The sequence below is a fragment of the Syngnathoides biaculeatus genome, chromosome 4 (assembly GCF_019802595.1).
Source record: "Syngnathoides biaculeatus isolate LvHL_M chromosome 4, ASM1980259v1, whole genome shotgun sequence".
Lineage (NCBI taxonomy): Eukaryota > Metazoa > Chordata > Actinopteri > Syngnathiformes > Syngnathidae > Syngnathoides > Syngnathoides biaculeatus.
The window spans coordinates 21,556,706-21,577,969 of NC_084643.1; the positions used below are offsets into that span (position 1 = coordinate 21,556,706).

General features: G+C 40.0%; 1 protein-coding gene across 1 annotated transcript; it reads right to left on the reverse strand.

Moving 5' to 3' along the window:
- Positions 1-202: 202 nt before the first annotated feature.
- On the reverse strand, positions 203-20,798 carry golga7 (golgin A7). The gene is made up of 6 exons (XM_061816337.1): positions 20,652-20,798; positions 19,904-20,029; positions 10,231-10,383; positions 9,628-9,729; positions 8,610-8,662; positions 203-3,311 (listed from the first exon to the last, which is right to left on the reverse strand). The coding sequence occupies exons 1-5, from the start codon at positions 20,658-20,660 to the stop codon at positions 8,621-8,623; spliced, it is 432 nt and encodes a 143-aa protein (XP_061672321.1). The 5' UTR covers positions 20,661-20,798; the 3' UTR covers positions 203-3,311; positions 8,610-8,620.
- Positions 20,799-21,264: the final 466 nt, after the last annotated feature.

A 21,264-nucleotide genomic window follows, 5' to 3' on the forward strand; every position in this document is an offset into this window, starting at 1 on the left:
TCTTCTTTGAACGCAAACAAGTCTCGATACGGGCAGCCTGGCTCAGGTGGTAGAGTCGCTGTTGGTTCGATTATCAAGCCCTGGGGCCGTGTCCAGTTATACTAAGATACCGAAACCCCTTCCCAGTTGTTCCTGATGCGGCATCATCAGTTGGTGAATGAGGAGCCAGTGTTAAATTTCTTTGAGTAAATTGACAGAAGAACAAACACGATACAAGTGAAAGTCCGCTTACCAACTGTCATAGCTACGACTTAAGTCAAGGCATAAAAAGAAAACATTAAGACAAAAAAAAAACTATGGCAGTGTGATTGGAATATCTGAGTCTGACAAAAATCACCATGTCAGGTATCCTTGGAGAGATGACAAAAAATTAAAAATAAAAATGTTCAACAAAACAAAATCAAAACAAATACATAAAAGCACAAGTGTCATTGATGGTGAGTTGTGATACAGAATGCACTTGGCCAGAAAATACAAAAGAAAGGGTGGAATAAGATGAGTCAGTCTTCCAAAATTTCCCTAACATTTGGAATTTGAAACATCATTGTAAAATTATGGAATTCATGTGGACTTGCTATGTCACGTGGTCTTCTTCAGCATTCATGTTGAAAACAAAATAACAACACAGGTTGGTTAGTTACGGCAGCAAATGAGAAATTAGGCAAGAGATCATCTCTGACTACTAACGTCGTGTGATAAGCTATGTTATAAAATAGACCGCTTACCAACTGTCATTTCCCCGAAACACCAGAAACTGAATCTTGTCACATCACTCAGTTATGCAAGACATATTTCATTAATTAAATACAAAAAAAAAAAATTTGAAACATAGTATGTATACATTTTATTCAGTATAATAAATCTTTAATTTGGGAAAATACTGGACTTCCACAATAAGGTGCACGGCTTCTTCACCAAACATCAGTTAAATGAGGTCAAACTAAATCTAAATTTCTGCCCAATATTTATTTTTATATAATATACTGTTCAGAAAGTACTTGAAAAATACCAAAAATGGATGTCATAAAACATTTAGATTAGTGTTAAATTTTATTTAGACTTACTCTTTTACTGTTTTTAATCTGAATTTCAAATTGAATGTACCTTTCTACAGTAGTGTTCAAAATAATAGCAGTCCAATGTGACTACCTAGATTCACGTTTTCATAAATTTTTTATTGCTACATGTCAAACACCTGTAGGTGCAGTAGATTCTCAGAAAACCAACAAGACCCAACATTCATGATATTACAGTACACACAACATAAGGTTGTGAAATTGGGCAATTTGTTGAAAGGGGTGTGTTAAAAAAAGTGTGGCATTCATGCGGTGAGGTTATGAATTTTGTGAAAAACGGGTGTGAATCATGTGGGCCCTAATTGAGGATGAAGTACCTGTTGAACATGCATTTGTCCTTGAAAGCCTTCATCACGTTGTTCAGAAGAACAGAGTACTTTGATTAAAAGTTTTATTGGAAAGGGGAAACCTTATAAAGAGGTGCAAAAATGTATAGGCTGTTCAGCTAAAATTAACGCTTTAAAATGGAGAGCAAAACCAGTGACACGTTGCAGAAAACGAATTCAAGACACAGTACACAGTGATGACAGTGAAGCATGGTGGTGCAAACATCATGATTTGGGCATGTTGTTGGGCCTATGTATCACATACCAGGGATCATGGATTGGTTTTTGCTTATGTCAAAATACTCAAAGAGGTGATGTTGCCTTATGCTGAAGAGGATACGCCCTTGAAGTGGGTATTGCAACAAGACAATGACTCCAAAGACATTAGTAAACATGTAAAGCCTTGGTTCCAAAACAACAAAGATAATGTCTTGGAGCAGCCAGCCTAATCCCCAGATCCAATCGAGATCTTGTGGGATGACATCAAAAATGCTGTTTTTGAAGAAAAACCAAGAAATTGAATTTTGGAGTGGAATAACAGCTGAAAGGTGCCACAAGTTGGTTGACTCCATGGCACACAGATGTGAAGCAGTTATAAGAAAAATGTGACCATACAAAAAAAAATATTAGTTTGGTTATTCAAAGGATTGGTAAATCCTAGAAACAAAATAGTTTGAACAAAATAGATTTGAGTTTTTAAAAATCAACGGCAGACTTCTTTTTTTTAAACACACCCTTTTCAACAAATTGCCCAGTTGCACAGCCTTAGGAATGATTAATATGAATGGTGGGGCTTGTTGGTTTTCTGAGAATCTACTGCAACTACATGTAGCAAAAAAAAAAAAAAAAAAAAAATACTGAAAATGCGGCTTAATCTGGTTTGTCACATGAAGAATGGTTCAAATGGTTGAAAAACACATGACTCTTGATTTCTCATTCAACAACAACAACAAAATATTTTCATCATTATCAGTGTTAATTTATGACAGCAGTGACACAAACCTTACATTGGAAGGTGATCTAATATGTTTAACTTAACTTCAGTAACTTCAACGCTTGGCTTTTTGGTGCAGCTTTCCATTGCCAAAAAACAGTCAAGATGATTGATAAGACTGTTACGGGGGGGGGGGGGGGGAGACAAATCCCACCAAAAAAAAGAATTATGTGGCTTTTGCCTACAGCTCACCCTGACCTATTGTATAATAATAATGGCAATCAGGCAATGACATCAAACACTTTACATTAAGTTTTCTGACAAAGTAAACAAATGATGCTTGTCAGATACTGCTGCAAGGCACAGTATCAGAAAGATAAGAGCTTTAACATTTGATGCATACTAGGAACAGCGCACAGACGCTGCATGTGCAGAGAGCTACAACTTAAGTCAAGGCATAAAAAGAAAACAAGACAATAACCTCTGGCAGTGTGATTGGAATGTCTGAGTCTGACAAAAATCAGCATGTCAGTTATCCTTGGAGAGATTACAAAAAAGTAAAAATAAAAATGTTCAACAAAACAAAATGGATCGAGTTCCTGAGTCATGGGGGAAAAAAAGAAGTCCAGTTGTGTTTTGGTTTTGGCTGCATTTTTCAAATAGGATCCATCATTTCACAATTCTTGTCAAAACCAGACAAAAGCTAATTTGTCAAGACTTGAAGAGATTTAGTGCAAACTCGGCAATACTATAATAGTGGGATGCGTTAGCTAGCTGGGCTGTTCAGTGCCGCTGACTGCGAAACTCGAGCAAATATTGTAATATATGATTTAGGCTTTGAGGGCTGCATGTGAATGACGGAACAGATTTTTGAGATGCGGTGGAGCACAGTTGTGTGAGATCTTTTTGGGAGGGTGTGGCGAAGGTTGCTGCTCACTCTGATACGGAGGCTGGCTCTGCCCAAACTAGCAGCTCCTGCAAACAAATGAACACGTGGAATGACCTCATGGAAAAATACATTCTCTCTGCACGTGTACTGCTCTGTTGACATTGAGTGCTTCAGACGGCCCATAATGCAGGGACTTGCACACCACATGAAAAAATTAGTATTATGACACCTGCCCAGAACTGAACTGGTCTTCTCTTGCAGTTTTAAAGCTGGGCCATGAGAAAGTATTTGCCCACTTCTCAAATTCTTATATTTCTCCATAGTTTCCCCACTTCCAAGTCTAATATCATCAAATGAATCTAAATAAGAGACAAAGGTGAACTACAAACGCCATTGTACAATTATGATTTCATTTATGCAGGAAAAAAAATCCATTATCAGGCCCTGAGAATTGGTGAGACAAAAAGTGAGATTAATAAGTAGTATTGATAATGGAATGACAAGCTTATCAATTGCCACCTCCAGGACTAAGCCCACTCAAATCCCTGGTGAACTAACTGACTGTGTTTTGCCCTCAGAGGCCTCTTTTTATGATTGGATTGTTTTACCCTCTCGATGTTCCAAAATGCTCTTTTCCCAACAGCTTCAAATAAAAGCGCTTTATTTAGTCTTTTTTGTCGACATGTTTATCAAAAAATGTAATCCAAGTTTTTGTTCAGTACGAGAAGAACAGTTAATCAATCTACGTGGGTTTGCAATTGTTGCTGAACAAAATGTGGAACATGGGTAAAGTACCGTTGGATTGGTAAAATGCTATTGTTTCTCTAGTAGATTGCAGACTGAGCCTTTGTCTTTGCTCAGTAGGTTTTAGTCTATAACGTCTGGATAACAGCATGACCCCTGTCTTATACAGGCCAAAAGAACAGAATGAGTTTGCTGTGGCAAAGACGGAAACTATTTATAACAGATGATATCCACTCTTGAGGCAAAACACATGGTGCCTGAGCGGAAGATCAGCAGATATGGCAAAAGCCATCTGTGGTTGACAATCTCACTTTGTTGGTTTCACATACAAAAAAATAAAAACAAAAACAAATACATAAAAGCACAAGTGTCATTGATGGTAAGTTGTGATACAGAATGTGCTTGGGCAGAAAATACAAAAGAAATGGTGGAATAAGATTAGTCAGTCTTGCAAAATTTCCCTCACATTTGGAATTTGGAACGTAATTGTAAAATTATGGAATTCATGTGGACTTGCCATGTCACGTGGTCTTCTTCAGCATGCATGTTGGAAACAGAATAACATCAAAACACAGGTTGCGTAGTATACAGCAGGAAATGAGAAATTAGGTAAGAGATCATCTCTGACTATTAATGTTGTTTAATAAACTATGCTATAAAATAAAACAAAACGTAAAGAAGGCATGAAGCACCAAATCAGTTCCTTTATCTTTTTTATACTGTACCAGGTCTTCATGAAAGTAACACCTGGACAAAATGGATGTTAATGTCATAATGAGCAAAGTGATAAACTGCATACAGTCAACTTTCACATTCTCAGACACCGTCAACTTTCCCATTTATTGTGGATGTGCTGTGGGAGCGGGACCACGGAATGTGTCGCGGTGCGCCGCGGAAAGTGCAATGGGCAGCTGACACTAAACTTTAGTAACTAAAGGCCTGGCCAACACGCGGCTCGCGAGCCTCATGCGGCTCTTTAACTAATTTAATGCAGCTCTTCAGGAGCTTTCACATGACATGTGTCAAAAATTGCTTGGCTGGCGCTGTCATTCACTCCCCCTACAGCTAGATAGCACACTGACCATGTAAGTCTGTTTGAGTGACATCAAACGAGCGACGAGAGAATCTTTGGTGTGACGGTCATTTGTGTTGTAAACAATTTCTGTCAAGTTACCTCTTGAAATGGCAGGGGAAAAAAGCACAGCCAAAGGAAAATATATGACGTTTTTGCCAGAGTGGGAGAGTTTATATTTTTTGGTTGAACGTAATGGCAAGCCGATCTGCCTTATATGTCACGCAGCATTAGCACATTTCAAAGCTTCAAATATTCAGTGTCACTTCAGCTCATTCCACCCTAACATCTAACAATAATTTCCAAAAGGGACTGAACTTCGCAAGAACAAGTTGGTCGCTTTGAAAAGCCAGGCAGAAAAGCAGGTGCAGTTTTTCCCCCACTCGGAGACCGTAACACTTGCATCATATCAGCTGGCTTGGAACATAGCACAGGCTATAAAGCCATACAACGAAGGGGACTTCATTAAAAAATGCCTCATTGACGCCTTTGAAATCTTGGCTCCTGGAGACGAGAAAATAAAACGGAGCGTATCAGACGTTCAACTGTCCCGCCACAGTGTTGAACGCAGAATATCGCATATTAATACAGCTGTTGAATCACAGTTGCACTCTGACCTTCAAGCACGTGAGTATTTTAGTGTGGCATTGGATGAGAGTTGTGACATACAAGACAAGCCTCAGTTGACTATATTTGCACGGTCTGTGTCAAATGAATGTATGATCAAAGAAGAACTCCTTGATATTGTGCCATGAAAAGACAGAACAAGTCTCACTAAGCAGCATAGTAAGAGAAAGATGTTATTGAAAATTATTCCACTATTGTTAGTGGACTTGCTTGAACTGAGAGTTTGTGTATGTGTGTGTGAGACAGTGCACACAATGTTAACTGTTGAAAATTACTGATATTATCATGTTGTTGTGGTTATTTTCATTAGATCTGGCTGAGCAGAGGTCAGTGTATGCGTGAATACATGATTAAAGTGCGACTGTCATGAAATGGATGATTTTGAGTATCTTATTAATGAAAAAACATCAGCCAATATGGGCCCATGTGTTTTTTCACCAGAAAACATGATTTTGACGTATACAGCTTTTTGTAACTCCCGCCATGAAAATCCTCTCAGGGATTTGTCTTCGAGAAGAAGCAGGAAGTGACGTACAGTACAGAGACGCCCCCTAGTGGACTCGTTTGTTTCCATTAGTTCTACCTCCGGGAAGGTAGCTCTTTGTTCCTTTGTGTTAGCCAAATTGCCGACTCATTGCATTGCTAGGCATTGCTTTAACACTCGGGAGAATGGATTTAGCCTTCATAAGTTTGCAAGAGACCCGATTCGTTGTGAAAAATGGATTGCATGGGTGCAGAGGATGAGAGGTTCGTGGGTTCTAAACAACAGGTAGGCAGTAATGCGCCCCGCCCCGGGTCAACGATGTTCAACAAGTACTGCGGCGGCTTTGAACATCCCCCTAAAAGCAGCACGACTCGGCTCCATTATATGCCACCACGGCGCCGAAAATGAGCCACACCAGCTGAGAAGCCACATTCGGCGGTCACTGCTTCTGGGAAGGCTGCGCGTCGGGCTTTGCGGATGGGGGCGGCTCTGAAGAACCCAGCCGAGAATGCGTTACTCAGCTGCATGCGCGCTTAAAGTGCTCTGGCTCGACTGTGTAGCTCAGTACAGCGGTGTCTGTGAACAACCCTTTAAAGCAGGACGCCTCGGCTCCGTCATAAGCCATACTGGCCGTCTGCGATGAGCCGCGATGGAAAGCGCCTCCAATAGCAGACGGGCCAGTGGAGTGATTTCTGAGTGCCGTTTTGCAGAGTCGTAGAGTAAATAGCAAATGGAGGAGGGCATGATAATTGGGGCAATAGAAAAATAATATACCAAGACGTCTTTGTGGGAGGATTTAAAACTTTTTCCTGCTCAGCTTGAAACACTTCAAAGTGCTCTTGATGAAACTGTCACTCAAAAAACAGATTATAAATTCCAAGATCCTGCAAGTGAAATTGCCTTTCACCTGCTGCATCACCTCCTCCTCAAAATTTCCTTTGCAAAAATAACAAATACATATTGCCAAGTTGCAGTCTCCGGAGCAGGGAAAGCCTTCCGATGCCCCCGTAAGATTGCTACCTCAGCACCTCCAAATTTGGCCATGGTCAGTACTGGGCGCAGTGGGGTGCCGTTATGCTTGTGCTCTGCCATGCGGGCCTTTTACAATGACCAAGTGGGCTGTGAAAAGGCCTTTAAATGCTTCTGCTTCCATGACATTAAACTATGTGACAGATACGCAGGGCATGGAACTCCACTGACTTAAGTGCGCCCTGTACGGTTCACTAGTCCAAACCCTGATTGATTTACATAGCATTTCTTTAACAGCATTGCACAAAACAACTTAATTTCAATAAAACCTATCCAATGAGAATGGCATGTGACAAGGAGATTTTAAGATTTAAAGAGGCATTATATATCGCCAGTAAAAAAAAACACCACTGAGACATGAGTACAGTGCAAATGTTTGTGTGCCGACATGACATGTTATCACTTCTTGGGTTCAGTTGCTTGGTTTGGCTCCTTGGTCCTCTCAGTGAACTACATTTACATATATACACATTTGTAGTCCTCAACAAAGTGACAAGTCGCTAAGCAGCAGCCACGTGAATGTCATAAAGCAGGAAGAATGATCCATTAATGCTTTATGGAAGCGAACGCCATGATTACAAAGGAGTTCACTCGGAGTACAACCAGATGAGAAGACTTAAGCTTCAACGTGTAAGGCTCGAGGCGACGGGTGATGGACTTGCCCCTAAAGGGTATTATTTTTTGAACTCGGATTACCTTAACCTGCTATGGCATATGATTTGTTTCATGAATCCATCTGGGAAAGATTTGAACGGTGTTTTTAAAAGGTAAGACAACAGTGGATGTGGATGTAAGTGGGCAATGGGGCTTCCAAAATGTAAGACTGCATAGTATAAAAGTATTAGTAGAAGTTGCTTTTTTTGAATTATCATATGTAATATTTTAAAAGCAATAATAATGTGTCCTGTGATTGGATGGCAACCAGTTCACGGTGTACCCTGCCTCTTGCTAGAAGATAGCTGGGATAGGATACATCATGCCTGTGACCCTTGTGAGGATAAGCGGAACGGAAGATTAATGAATGAATAACAATACTAGTAATTTTCATGGGGGAAAAAAAAAGCTAAAAAAATGTTGCATATCAGATTTCACATGAATAAATTGACAGCATTGAATGAGAAACGGTACTGGAGCCTACGCCAGCTTACTTGGGGCAAAAGGCGGACTACACCTTGAAGTTGTCGCCACTGTGTCGCCGGGGACATACACTAACCATGTGCACTCACATTCACATGGTCACCGAGGAAAAGGTCAACCCACGCCCTATGTAAAGTCAAGCATGTGTACCACGATACCATGGGTGACTTCATGGGAAAAATCCAAAACAAAGCAGACAACAACTAGTTGCATGTGTCAATGCCTTGATCTAAATACTGTAACTTCTGGATGTTCTGGTCAAAGTAAAAATACAAAATCTTTGGGACTCACCTTGGAAACGTCTATCTAGCCAGGCTTCTCTCTTCAAAGATAGTAACCTCAATCTTTCATGAAATCAGTCAAGGAAGAGCATTTAATCATTGATGATTCCTTAGTGTTGGGAAATTTCACATATTGTGAAGGCTTATTTAAAAAAAAAAAAAAAAAAAAGGTCAAATTCCTTTTGAAGTGAAAATCTCATCTGTGCTCTGGCTTTTAATGACAGCATTTGACTGACATTTGAGGGCTGAGGGTTGCTAGGTGATGATCTGGCACCTCCAGTGTTGATGTTGAAGTGTTCGTATGATGCATTCCTGTCAATCTCCACTGGGCTCCATTTGCCAAACACAGCACAGCAAGCTCCCCAGTGTTGGTGAAATAATCCAGAACACTAACAGCCCAATAAACTTGGAGGCAAGGAGAGTTACAAAATTCAGCTGTGAACTATTTTATTCATATTTTTGCTATCCCTAATCTCCTATTGCTGCTCGGCTCCATTTAATTAGAATGTTGCGTCAGTCAGCAACTTCCCCAACACATGCTGGGCGAAACAATAATTTTATGCAGCTGCTCTGGACCGCAGACAAATTTTCATTCTTTCTTTTTACTTGATACCTCTACGTACTGCTAATTATAATTTATATTCAGAGAAGTAACATGCTTAAGTAACTGCTGGCATTGTGTAATCGTAATGCGATGCGATGCGATGCCATACAAATTGCGAAATTGCATCTTTTTTCCCCCTGTGCAATTCATAGTAAATTTAATTTACACTCATGAATACAGTATGTCTGACTTTTGACGCATCAGCTCTACTCTCCCCATGTTGATGATTTATAATACATTTTCTAAAAGGAGTTGAAGTTGATTCTTGTGCTCATTGTCTTCCTCTGAGAAATGTATCAGTTTCTTCATTGTTAGCCAATAATTTTTTAAGAGGTTAAACATGGCTTAGGAAATATTTCATCCAAGGGAAGAGAAACAGGGGTGTTCTGTCTCAACTCATATTAGACACTGAAGAAGAAGATACGACTCGAAGGCCTCTCTCGATGGGGTCGGTGAGCAAGAGGCCTCTGGGTATGTAGATCTTGTCATTCTGCTCCTGCACATACTTTGCAATCTTTTTTAAAACCTGAAAGGGAGCACACCAAGCAATTTAAATACTGTACATTTCTTATGGTTGCAAATCTGAGAGAAGTGTTTAAGACATAAGAATTTAAAGAAAAATAAGATAACGTTCCAGAAAAGTTAAGATGATGTAATTTCGCTCATAAGGCTTTTGAACCTGAAGAGCCAAGTTTCAAGAGAGTTCAATTGTGGGCATTTAAAACTTGCTCTATAACTGTCAACACATATACTGTGGTGTGAAATACTGAATCAGTATTGGGAATGTTCATTTTCTAAGCGAACTTGTTCAACATCAGGTCATCGGTCCAAAAATGAACTAGTTCTTTTTTTTTTTTTTTTTTTTTTTTACTTTCTTGTTTGCTTATATATTTTTTAAATCAGCTCTTCACTGTCAATCGTTCTCACTGCTAATCAGTTTAACACTGTCTTCACATTCTGGCTGCAGCTTCCTGCGATAAGTTGTGAGAAAGGTGGCAAGTGTGAAAGGAGCTTCTTTTTCACTCACCTTCTCATAATGTGTCTCCATACACAAGAACACCGTATATGCTGTGAGGCAGGCAAGACAACCCTCAATATACGAGTGGCTTCCAAGTTTCTCTGCTTCGGCATACAGGTTATTTAGAGTCCGCACAGTCTCCTCAAACTGCTGTTTGTCCACCTTTCGCACATCATTGAGGGGAAATGTATTAAAAGACAAGAAACAGAAAAAAGCACGAACACTCTGCATGTGTCATTGAAAATAGCAAACTGCAACCTCTACTTCTTATTCTCTTCACTTCGAGCGCAGCTTAACTTCCATGCAGCCATTTTCCAAGCCACTCATCCTCAAAAGGGTCACGGGAGTGCTGGAGCCCATCCCAGCTAACTTCATTTTGGAATCGTAACTTCATATTTCATGGGCTTCAAACACAAAGAGATATTGATTCACTATGTAGTATCATAATCCTCCCAGACAGGTTAAGATGCCCTTAATAATGTGTTCTTTGAATGTCACCACTTAATAAGAGACTGATAGCTGAATACACAATAACAATCCAGAAATATTAAGGCTCCGGTCAAACTTACTTGCACTCCTTGACTAAGATAAATACCTCTAAATCTTAGCTACTTTATAGCCTGCCCAATTATAAACGCAGCCAAGATTAACTGTTATTTAAATAGTTTTGTCTGACAATTACGTCAATATTTGACTAATGCACAGGGTGTCCAGAATAGATTCGGTAAGCCCTCATGTGATACTGGGGGAAGAAAGGAACCTTCAGACCAGACAAAGAGGCAGCTCAGGGCGTCTTGCTTTTCTGATAACTTTCCAAAGTTCTGCTCCCGTGTGCCCGAGGAATGTGGCAACAGGCTCCAAACATCAGTGGTCTCAGGCCCATTTGCTACACGCTTTGTTCTTCCTCTAATTTTCCAACTCGGAGGCAGGGATTCAAACCACATTTCTCTGACAGGGCGTCTGTCCATTACATTTGGACCTGATGCTGTATTTAGCATTCCTCCAAGAGTACAAGAGAAGAGGATATTCTCCTTATTAGAACTGTCAAGAAAAGAAAAGAGCAACATGGTAAAAAAAAAAAACTCTGACAAATTCCATGAGTTTATTTTATTGAAGTGATACTGTTTAGTGATACACACGCCTGACTTTGGTGCAGCTAGCGTGGGCTCAATTGCTGCTCAGTGATGGTGTTGACATGTGCCTTTACCCTGGTGACCAGTTCAAGGTGTAGTCTGCCTTTCACTCAATGTTAGCTGGGATAGGCTCCCGCAACCCTTTTGAGCATAAGCATCTAGCGAAAAGGACATGGACAACTCTTGTTTTTATTTTTTTTATGAGCTGCAATTTAGCTGTCAAGCTATCACTTGTTCTCTTTAATGCTGCATAACTCTTGTTCAGTCACAATGACCTGTTGTGTTTCCACCCCTTCGATGGTTACACAATATGCTCTTCACGCAAGACCTCACTCATGCTCATTTTTGATAGAAATACAAAATGTGACACCTATCCAAAGAAAAATGTTCCTTTTATGATTATTTTGTTTACCTTCATTAGTTGCAAAAGTTAATTAATCTCGACACCACTACAAACTACAATGACAATAAACACATTGTTCGAATACAGTATACTGTACTGTACCACCCCCCCGGCAGATAATTGTATCTGATTAGATCATCCTGACCAAAATTTAATCAGGACTCAAAACATGTCCATCTTACCCATTTTATTGATCATCAAGCAGGCACACGTTTTCCTGGCAAACAGCTTTTCGAATAAAGGAATACACCGTGGAAATTAACCACTTACCAAATTACAAATGTTTAATAGCACCCATATGGCATTTTTGTAATTTGTGTTATAGATAGTGACCACATTACTGATGAGGTTTGATTTGATTTGTTCATGAACTAAACCCTGGATTAAATAGAAAGAAATAATACAAGAAAAGAATAATTTTCATTTACATTGCGCTTAATTGAGTTGGCACTGACTGTAAAAATTGAGTCTCACCAACAGTGTCTCACAACAAAAGAAATATGACTTTTAAAATACTTGGCTCACTGTAAGCAACCACTGATGTTAAATTTGACATTCATCAAGTAGGTCAAATAGAGTCGCGAAAAACGTCCATCCTTGTTTCTTCAGTTTTGTGTTTCATTTTTAAGTTCTAGTGCAGCAGTCGGCAACCCGCGGCTCCGGAGCCTCATGCGGCTCTTTCATCCTTATAATGCGGCTCTGATTGGCTTGGGAAAATAAATTACTAATTTTTTTTTTTGTATTTAATTGAAGTGTGTTTTATTTGTGTTAGTTTTTATATTATTTTAGTTCTAAATTTGAAGATTATTGTGATCTTGAAATATTAAAATATTAATTAAATTATTTGATATTATTTTTTCATCGCTCAAAATAGACGTCACACTGCGGAAGCGGGTATACCCGCTGAAACGCCGTCTATTTTGAGCGACTTTCAAGCCCGGCAAAGCCAATGGAGAAATGTAAGAAAAGAAAAATATCTCAAGAAAATAGAACATTCAATGATGCCTGGGCAGATTCATTTGCATTTACCTCGGGCGAGAGTGGCCTACCAGTATGCCTAATTTGTGGAGAAAAACTGGCTAACAATAAACGGTCAAAGAGAGGGAGAAGAGAGGAAAAAAGCTGTTTCGGAACTGATGCAGAAGGCTGACCGGACGAAAAATCAATTCAAGAAGTGGGTGAAGTCTGCAAATTCAATTACATATGCAAGCTTTGTGGCCGCTCAGGAAATAGGCAGGCATGGGAAACCGTTCACAGATGGAGAATATATGAAAGAATCATTCCTTAAGATTTCAGAACACTTATTTGTGGACTTTAAAAACAAAGAAATTGTGCAGAAAATCAGAGAGATGCCTCTCTCTGCGAAGACAGTCCTGCATAAAGATGAAAGTGACTTCGTACAGCCCCGATTTGCAGAAGCTGTGCGCAGAGGTTCAGGAGCAGAAGTCCCATTAACCAGGTAAAATAAATATTTATGCAGATATTTTGCAAATATTTAATTTTCATTGTTTAGTGACACAGTGCTTTTTCCCCAAATTTATTTTATATATCCAGGTCAAGGCTCTGCTGCATACTTTGAAAGCCCAAGGCGATATAAGGATGACGGCTCACGGATTTTTCCCTTTTGTTTGCTGCATGCACAATTTAAATTCAGCTTTTTAATTTATTCGAAAGAGACATTCAGACATTATTATTTTTTCAAGAATTCAAAATGTGTTCATTACATCGGTAAAATTTAATTTTCTCCGTAGCACTTCATAAGACATAACCACACTATAGTTGTTTATACAAAGTGTAAAGGTAAGAAAAAGCAATATATACAGTGTTATCTTCATTTTAGATAAGATAAATGGATATAGGGATGACGCATCATGGCATTTTTCTGCTTTCGTTTGCTACATGGCCAATTTAAATTCAGCTTTTTAATTTATTTGAAAGAGACATTCATTGTTATTATTTTTCAAGAATTCAAAATGTTCAAAATGTGTTCATTAAATGAATAAAATGTAATTTCCTCTGTAGCACGTGGATTTCATAAGAAACATGCTGCGGTAAAGTAGTAGAAGTTTTTTTTTTTTTTCCATTTTAGATGTGCGGCTCCCAGTGTTTTCTTTTCCGTGGAAACCGGGTTCAAACGGCTCTTTCGGTGTCAAAGGTTGCCGACCGCTGTTCTAGTGCAACAAAAATGCCTCATAGGAGACATCTAGCTTTTTTTCCCTAGAAAATTATAGAACTTGGGAAAAAAGGCAGACTACCATCAAATCACTTGGAATGAAATTAAGGTCAAGCATGTGATATAGGACAATGTACTACGGAATTAGCTGCATTTTTGTCATATTCATTGTATTTTTGGCCCAATATACCTTTAGCGGTACCATGCAACAAAGCAAACAAGAGTGGTTCAATAATTTCTTCCATGACTACAACTATGAAAATCAATGTGTGATACAATGGCGAGGTTAATCACAGCTATGTGCTTCAGAAATAAAAAGACACCACCCCAGGAGCTGATTCTTTATGTGGCTACATGGATGTCCAAAACTTTTCCCCCAGTGGCCACATACAGAAAAAAAATAATAATCAAAGGATTTGGGGAAACTGGGTTATGTTAACAGTGACAGTTACAGTTCAGATAATGAGGCTGTTGGTCATGTTGGTGTTGGTGAAGGGACATTTAATGTGACTTGGTGTGAGTGATTTGTGGAAAGAAAGAAAGTGAGAAGTGACTGTGGACATGGGGCAAATGAATGCAGCAATAATTCTCGTTGGTTCTGTTGCCAAAAAAGGATATACTACCCTACAATTGAAAAGTGAGGCCATCTCTTTTTGGGGTGTTTTCTGTGTACAAATTAAAATATGTCAACTTTCAAATGAACCCACCTCTTTTTCTTGTAAGCAAAAGTATTGGAACATGTGAGTGTCATTTTCCCTGTGGTGTCAAATTACCGTCATTTCTGGCCTATAAACCGTGATTTTTTTTTCACACGCTTTCAACCCTGCAATTTATGTGGTGATGCGGCTAATTTGTGGAATGGGGGGGGGCGCTCAAGCAGAAAAGGTAAGAGTGAGACCGGTGGAATATATTTGTCGAGGAAGTCACTTTTACCGGTCCAGCCCTGTAAGCACTGCGCTAGCATTTGACTGCCGTGTCTCAGTATTTTTACCGTACGTTTTCTTTTAACCGGCCCTGTTACAGCTCGCGTTAGTGTGGCGCTGCAAGCATTAGCGTTAGCCCGGCGCCGCTAGTGTTAAACTCTCTGTGTACCGCCTTTCTTTGTAAATATCTCGTGTTTCAATGTGCGTTTCAATGTGGGCACTTGCGGCTTTTACACAGCTGCAGCGTATGTATGTACCAAATGGTATTTCCTTTCCAAATGTACTGGGTGAGGCTTATAACCAGGTACGCTCTGTAGGCCGGGAATTACAGTACATGGATGATTCAAACAATCAGTACCGCTGATGTCTGGGCTCAGTGTCAGATGTGACCGACTACAATTATAACAGTTTTGAATGCACCCATCATGAAAACCAGAAAATTGTCTTTGGGAGAATGGGAGCCTGCAGTTGTGAAGCTTGGAGAAAATGGAGATTCAGCGCTAGTGAACCAAACATAGCCAGTAGAATGAATGAAAAAACAATAGCAACTGAAAAAGGAACAGTTTGAAAGCCATAGTGAAACACCCTAAATCAACTGTTAGTGGCATCAACAACAACCTCCAGAGGGCAGATGCAAGAGTTTCCCACAGACAATTATTTATGATAGCCGCTATGAATACATTTTGGCCACCCCAAATACATTTTGGCTTTTGCTGAGTGGAAATTGTGGCTCAGTGTGCTCTTTTTGTGTGTGTGCTAATGATCCATATAACCATTTCCCTTCTGATATGATACTGAAAATACAGTCGCTCAAATGACTTAAGTATCAAATCCATCGTTGTTTTATTTTGAGACTCAATCTTCTAGTATCACAGCCATTGACATTTGAGACAGTATCCATCCTTTCCCACGCCAGTGATGCTGATCAACCCATTTTATCACAGCACACCGAGTGTTGTTTTTGTTGATTTGTATTTTAACTTCAGACACACAAACAACAAAGGTATAAAAAAGCTGACAAAAAAGAACCTGCAGATTTTTTTTCTTTTAATTTCAACATAAATTAAGCAGCGGCACGGTGGTAACCAGTTAGAGTGTCTGCCTCTCAGTTTTGAAAATCCAGGCGGGGGGCCTGTGTGGAGTTTGCACGTTCTTTCCGTGCTTGCGTGGGTTTTTTACCGGGCACTCCGGTCTCCTCCCACATCCCGAAAAAATGCAACATTAATTGTACACTCTAAATCGCCCCCAAGTGTGATCGTGAGTGCGGCTGTGTGTCTTGATGTACCCTGCAATTGGCTGGCGACCAGTTCAGGGTGTACCCCGCCTCCTGCCCGTTGATAGCTGGGATAGGCTCCAGCACTCCCCGCGACCCTCATGAGGATAAGCAGCAAAGAAAATGGCTGGATGGATGGATGGAATTTGTTTGGGTTCGATTCCGGATGCACCTGTGTGGAGCTTGCATGTTCTGCCTGTGTGGGTTTCCTCCGGGCACTCTGGTTTCATCCCACATCCCAAAAACATGCAAAATTAATTGGACACTCTAAATTGCCCCCATGTGTCATTGTGAGTGCGACTGTTTATCTCGATGTCGGCGATTGGCTGCCAACCAGTTCAGGGTGTACCCCGCCTCCTGCCTGTTGAAAGCTGGGATAGGGTCCAGCACTCTCTGCGACCCTTGTGAAGATAAGTGGCAAGTGGCTAAGAAAATTGGATATATATATATATATATATATATATATATATATATGTGTGTGTGTGTGTGTGTGTGTGTGTGTGTGTGTGTGTGTATATGTGTGTGTGTGTACATAGATCCATAAGATATACTGTATATGCAACTCTTAAGTCTCATCTCCACCATTAGGCATAAAAAAAAAAGGCTTGTGGTTCTGATTTCCTAGCCAACTCCTAAAAATTTCCACCGACCCCAACATTTTTACACCACGTTAAATATGTCACCGGCATGGTTCTCCACGGCCCCGTGCGCAGCGTGCGAGCACACTGTGCATGCTGCTGAGGAAGCACAGAGTTAAGTCGGGTGTTTGACAGCAACCGTGGCAGGCGGGGGCGTGGCCGTGCCACTTCCTTGTGCACGTTGCTGCACTCAGATTACGTTCTGTATTTAAGCCTTGTTTTTGATACCACTTGTTGCCAAATTGTTGTGTGTTCATGCATGCGTGTTCACGAGCGTTAGCTAGCGTCGCTGCCTCGTCCCATGTCATAGCGTTAATGAGCCATATCAAGTCAAGTTACTTTATCATGTTTTGCCATCTGCGATTTTAGACATTGTTTCATGTTTTTTGGACCAAGCCTTTTGCCTTGTGGTTTTTGAACTCATTACGCATAAGAGAGCGTGAATTAATGAGAAGTGATGAGAAAATGGCGGCACCATGTGGTGGAGACAGAGTAGAAATATTTTGTAAAAAAAAAAAAAGAAAACACCAACCTAGCGTAGTTCTGAAATGTAGGAAATCGGAACCACAACATTTTTTGGGGGCCTTAATACAAAACAGCGTGAGCTCAGCTTCCCACTTCCCTTCATACTGCCACGGGACTCATATTGTAAACCCACAAATTACATTATTCGTTCAAATAATTTTGTTATAATTTTATGTACAGTACTGCATGTTCTGAAAACAACTATATTGTGACAAAATATCTAGTTCTGCAAGTGTGCCAACAAATAACATTTTATTTTCCAAATCACACTGTTTTTTCCCCCAAATCCAAACCCTCTGTGTATGCTGATATTATCCTGCTGTGGTGTTCATTTAAGTCAGTGGATATCAACTGGTGTGTTTTTGCATGTTGCATGTTTTTGTGATGTGGGAGGAAACTGGAGTGCCCGGAGAAAACCCACACATGCATGGAGAGAACATGCAAACTCTGCAGAGGTGGGCCAAGATTTGAACCACAGTCCACATAATTGTGAGGCCAACACTCTCATTGGTCATCTAATGTGTCGCCTGTCAAACTTCATATCACGGTAAAATATTTTGCAGATAAAACATGAACCACTGTCAATCTCATTATTATATAAATTATTATTATTATTATACCCAAAATTATGGTATGCTGGTAGTATGAAGGGAAAAGTTAGTGTGGTGTTTTTAGTGTGGAGTTTTTATTGTACATTTAAATGAATTCCTTTGGGTGACGAGGTGGCGCAGGTGTAGAGGGTTAGCCTCACAGTTCTGAGGACCAGGTTTCAATTTCCGGCCCCACCTGTGTGGAGTTTGGATGTTCTCACCGTGCCTGTGTGGGTTTTCTACGAGCACTCCGGTTTCCTCCCAAATCCCAAAGACATCCATTCATTGGAGACTCTAAATTGCCCTTAGGTGTGATTGTGAGTACATCTGTTGTCAGATTCCATGTGCCCTGTGATTGGCTGGCAACAACTTCAGGGTGTACCCCACATCCTGCCCGATGACAGCTGGGATTAACTCCAGCACTCTTCCTTGTGAGGATAAGTGGCTCAGAAATGGGATGGATGGATGAATGAATTGCTTTGTAATGATTGATTGATTTATCCATTTAAGTGATTATTTTTTTTATTTTAATTTATTATGAGTTATTTGATGAGTGTTCATATAACTTTAATCCCTCTCGAGCCCTGTCACCACAAATAGATTCTGGTACTGTGGGAAACACTGCGAGTGAATGTATCACAATTTGACTGTTCACATATGAATAAGTTAAATTATAGAGGCTATGGAAGAAAACTCAGCGCAAGAAAAGTAGAAATGCCAAGCCAAAATTACAAAAGTAAGGGTCTGCTAATGACCCCAGACAAAAACACATTGACAAGATTATCATAAAACAAGCACCATTATGGTCAGTGAAGTAACCTGAAACAGTTGAGCATGGAATTTATCATGGAGCAACAGGATTGCAACGACTGTCTTAAGCAAAATAGGGTAACGTCTGCTTTGTCTCGGCCAATTTATTGTCACAAATAATTCTGTTGAGCCAAAATTCAAAATTAACTAATGTCGACAAAAACATATATCAATTTAAAGATAGATACAAGCAATCGTGCTTGTTACTAGAGGTATCAAACCAGTGGACGTCACCCCTACTGTATTTTTTTCTTGTTTTTTTAGACCAACATCCATCCATCCATTTTCTTCACCGCTTATCCTCACGAAGGTCACAGGGAGTGCTGGAGCCTATCCCAGCTGTCAAGGGGCAGGAGGAGGGGTACACCCTGAACTGTTTGTCAGCCAATAACAGGGCACATAGAGACAAACAGCCGCACCCACAATCACACCAAGGAGCAATTTAGAGTGTCCAATTAATGTTGCATGTTTTTGGAATATGGGAGGAAACCCGAGTGCCCGGAGGAAATCCACGCATGCACGGGGAAAGCATGCAAACTCCACACAGGCGGGTCTGGGATTGAACCAGGACCTCAGAACTGTGATACCAACGCTTTACCAGCTGCGCCACCGTGCTGCCCTCGACCAACATCATTGAGTGTTAAAAGTAACGAGTACAATGCAGGCAGACAAAGATTGACACAAACAATATTAAATGTTATCTTGAGAAAAGGCCAAATGCCAGTAAAAACTGTGCTGTGGGATTGTGGATGTGTATTTGGGATCTTGTTCACATTCATCAGACAATTCATCCTCAGGGTGTTGCATTAAGTGGCGTTAAAGTGGTTGAATTTCACGAGCGAGTGACTTCCACCTCAGCAACTGCTTGTTGGGCAAACATATAATTGTGCTATTACTGGGTGAGCCTGGACCAAAGAGTTGGCTTTAAATCACAAGAAGAGACGCTGCAGACTGTGCTCATATTGACTTTCTTTGATTGATGCCTTTAAAAACCTGTTTTAACATTTAGTTTTTCTGGTTTATCTCATCTAACTTTTATCTAATTTTGGATAGAAGTGCCTTAAAGCTATTGCCATTGGCAGACACACACTTGTAACTGATGCCCCTCTATCATACGAAACTTGAAAGGCTCGTTCTACAGCTGTCAATACACAAAAGGTCAACCATGAGATTACAATAGAACAATTACAGCCACATAAATATCATTTTCTTACCCTAGTCTCCAGTTCAGAAGGGAATTTGGTTTGAAACTGGCACACAGTGCCATTGGTATAATCCCTCTGGATGAAGACTTTTGCTACAATTGCAGCCTGTTGTCTAATGGGATGCAAACTATGTGTCTGTGAAAACAAGAGATTGAAATAATAAGCACATCGTATATGGTAAAGTAGTCGTAGCAGCACTTTTTTTTTTTTTTTTTACATTGCTTCCATCATTGTTCCAATTTTGACAACGTTCTTATTGCAGAAAGATGTACTTCTGTGATCCAACAGGATGTGTGTTTAAATGTTCGGACGGATGAAGCAAAACTCCGTAGTGTTATTTGGTTGCCTATAACATTATCAATATGTCCACATATTGTGTACATAATTATTAACAGTACTACCCGAGCAGGGTTTTGCTAACAATTGTACGCAGGGCACAGGAAAGGCAACTTGACGAGCTTTTTCATTAAAACAATGCTGTGTGTACGTCATTACGAGGATGAAACCCAGTGATCTGAAGCCCCTTGTAGAACATTTGTGGCTAAAAAAAAAAGGGGGGAGGGGAACAAGTTCACTTCACTACATCGATAATGTATAGCCTAATAAATCAAATTTGTCAGTAACGATGTGTGTAACGGTTTCTAAATTAAGACAATGTCGACTATTCGTCAGCTAGCGCTTTTTCTTCATCTAGTTACGAACTACTAACAAATCAACAAACGTAAAACAATTTATTAAGGAACATCATCTTACATACCTCTGCCATAATGGCTTTCACTGGGTTTTTTGTTTTATTTCCTTCGTTCTTCTTTAGTTCGTGCACTTGGCACAGTTTTCCGTGCGGGAACGTTTGCAACAGAATAACGGTTCCGGATTTAGAAACAGCTGAAATTCGGTACGCTGTCAAAGTGCACGACATAAACCTCGACTCCTCAACTAACATAAAACAGCATTTAAAACACTATAAACACTCGAAGTGAGACATAAAGTTACTGTAATTAACTTGTGCACAGGCAGGCGAAAGCACTGCTGCTCAATGCTGCTGTGGAAAAATCAACCAATTTCACATTGTGTGGCTTAAAATTATGATTTATGAGTCAGAAGTACAATCAAATGCTCTTCCTTAGACAGCAGAATACAATAAATCTGTTTCCATTACAAGACAATATTTCATGGCTTCATCCTACGATAGCATTGTGTACAATTAGAAGGCCCATTTTTTGATTGAATAAATTGAGACAAGACCCTCATTATTTCAATATTCCTACATTTACATTTTTGTCTACTTAGTATATACAAAACTGATTTCAGCTACAACCACCAATGTAAAAGTGGGGCAGAAGTGCAGAGCAGAGTAGCTCAATAACAGG

Coding starts and splice junctions, on each gene's coding strand:
- golga7 (XM_061816337.1), bottom strand. Junction 9,730..10,230: donor TGGAGACACATTATGAGAAG/GTGAGTGAAAAA, acceptor GCTCCCTTTCAG/GTTTTAAAAAAGATTGCAAA. Junction 8,663..9,627: donor TCGAGAGAGGCCTTCGAGTC/GTATCTTCTTCT, acceptor ATTTCATGAAAG/ATTGAGGTTACTATCTTTGA.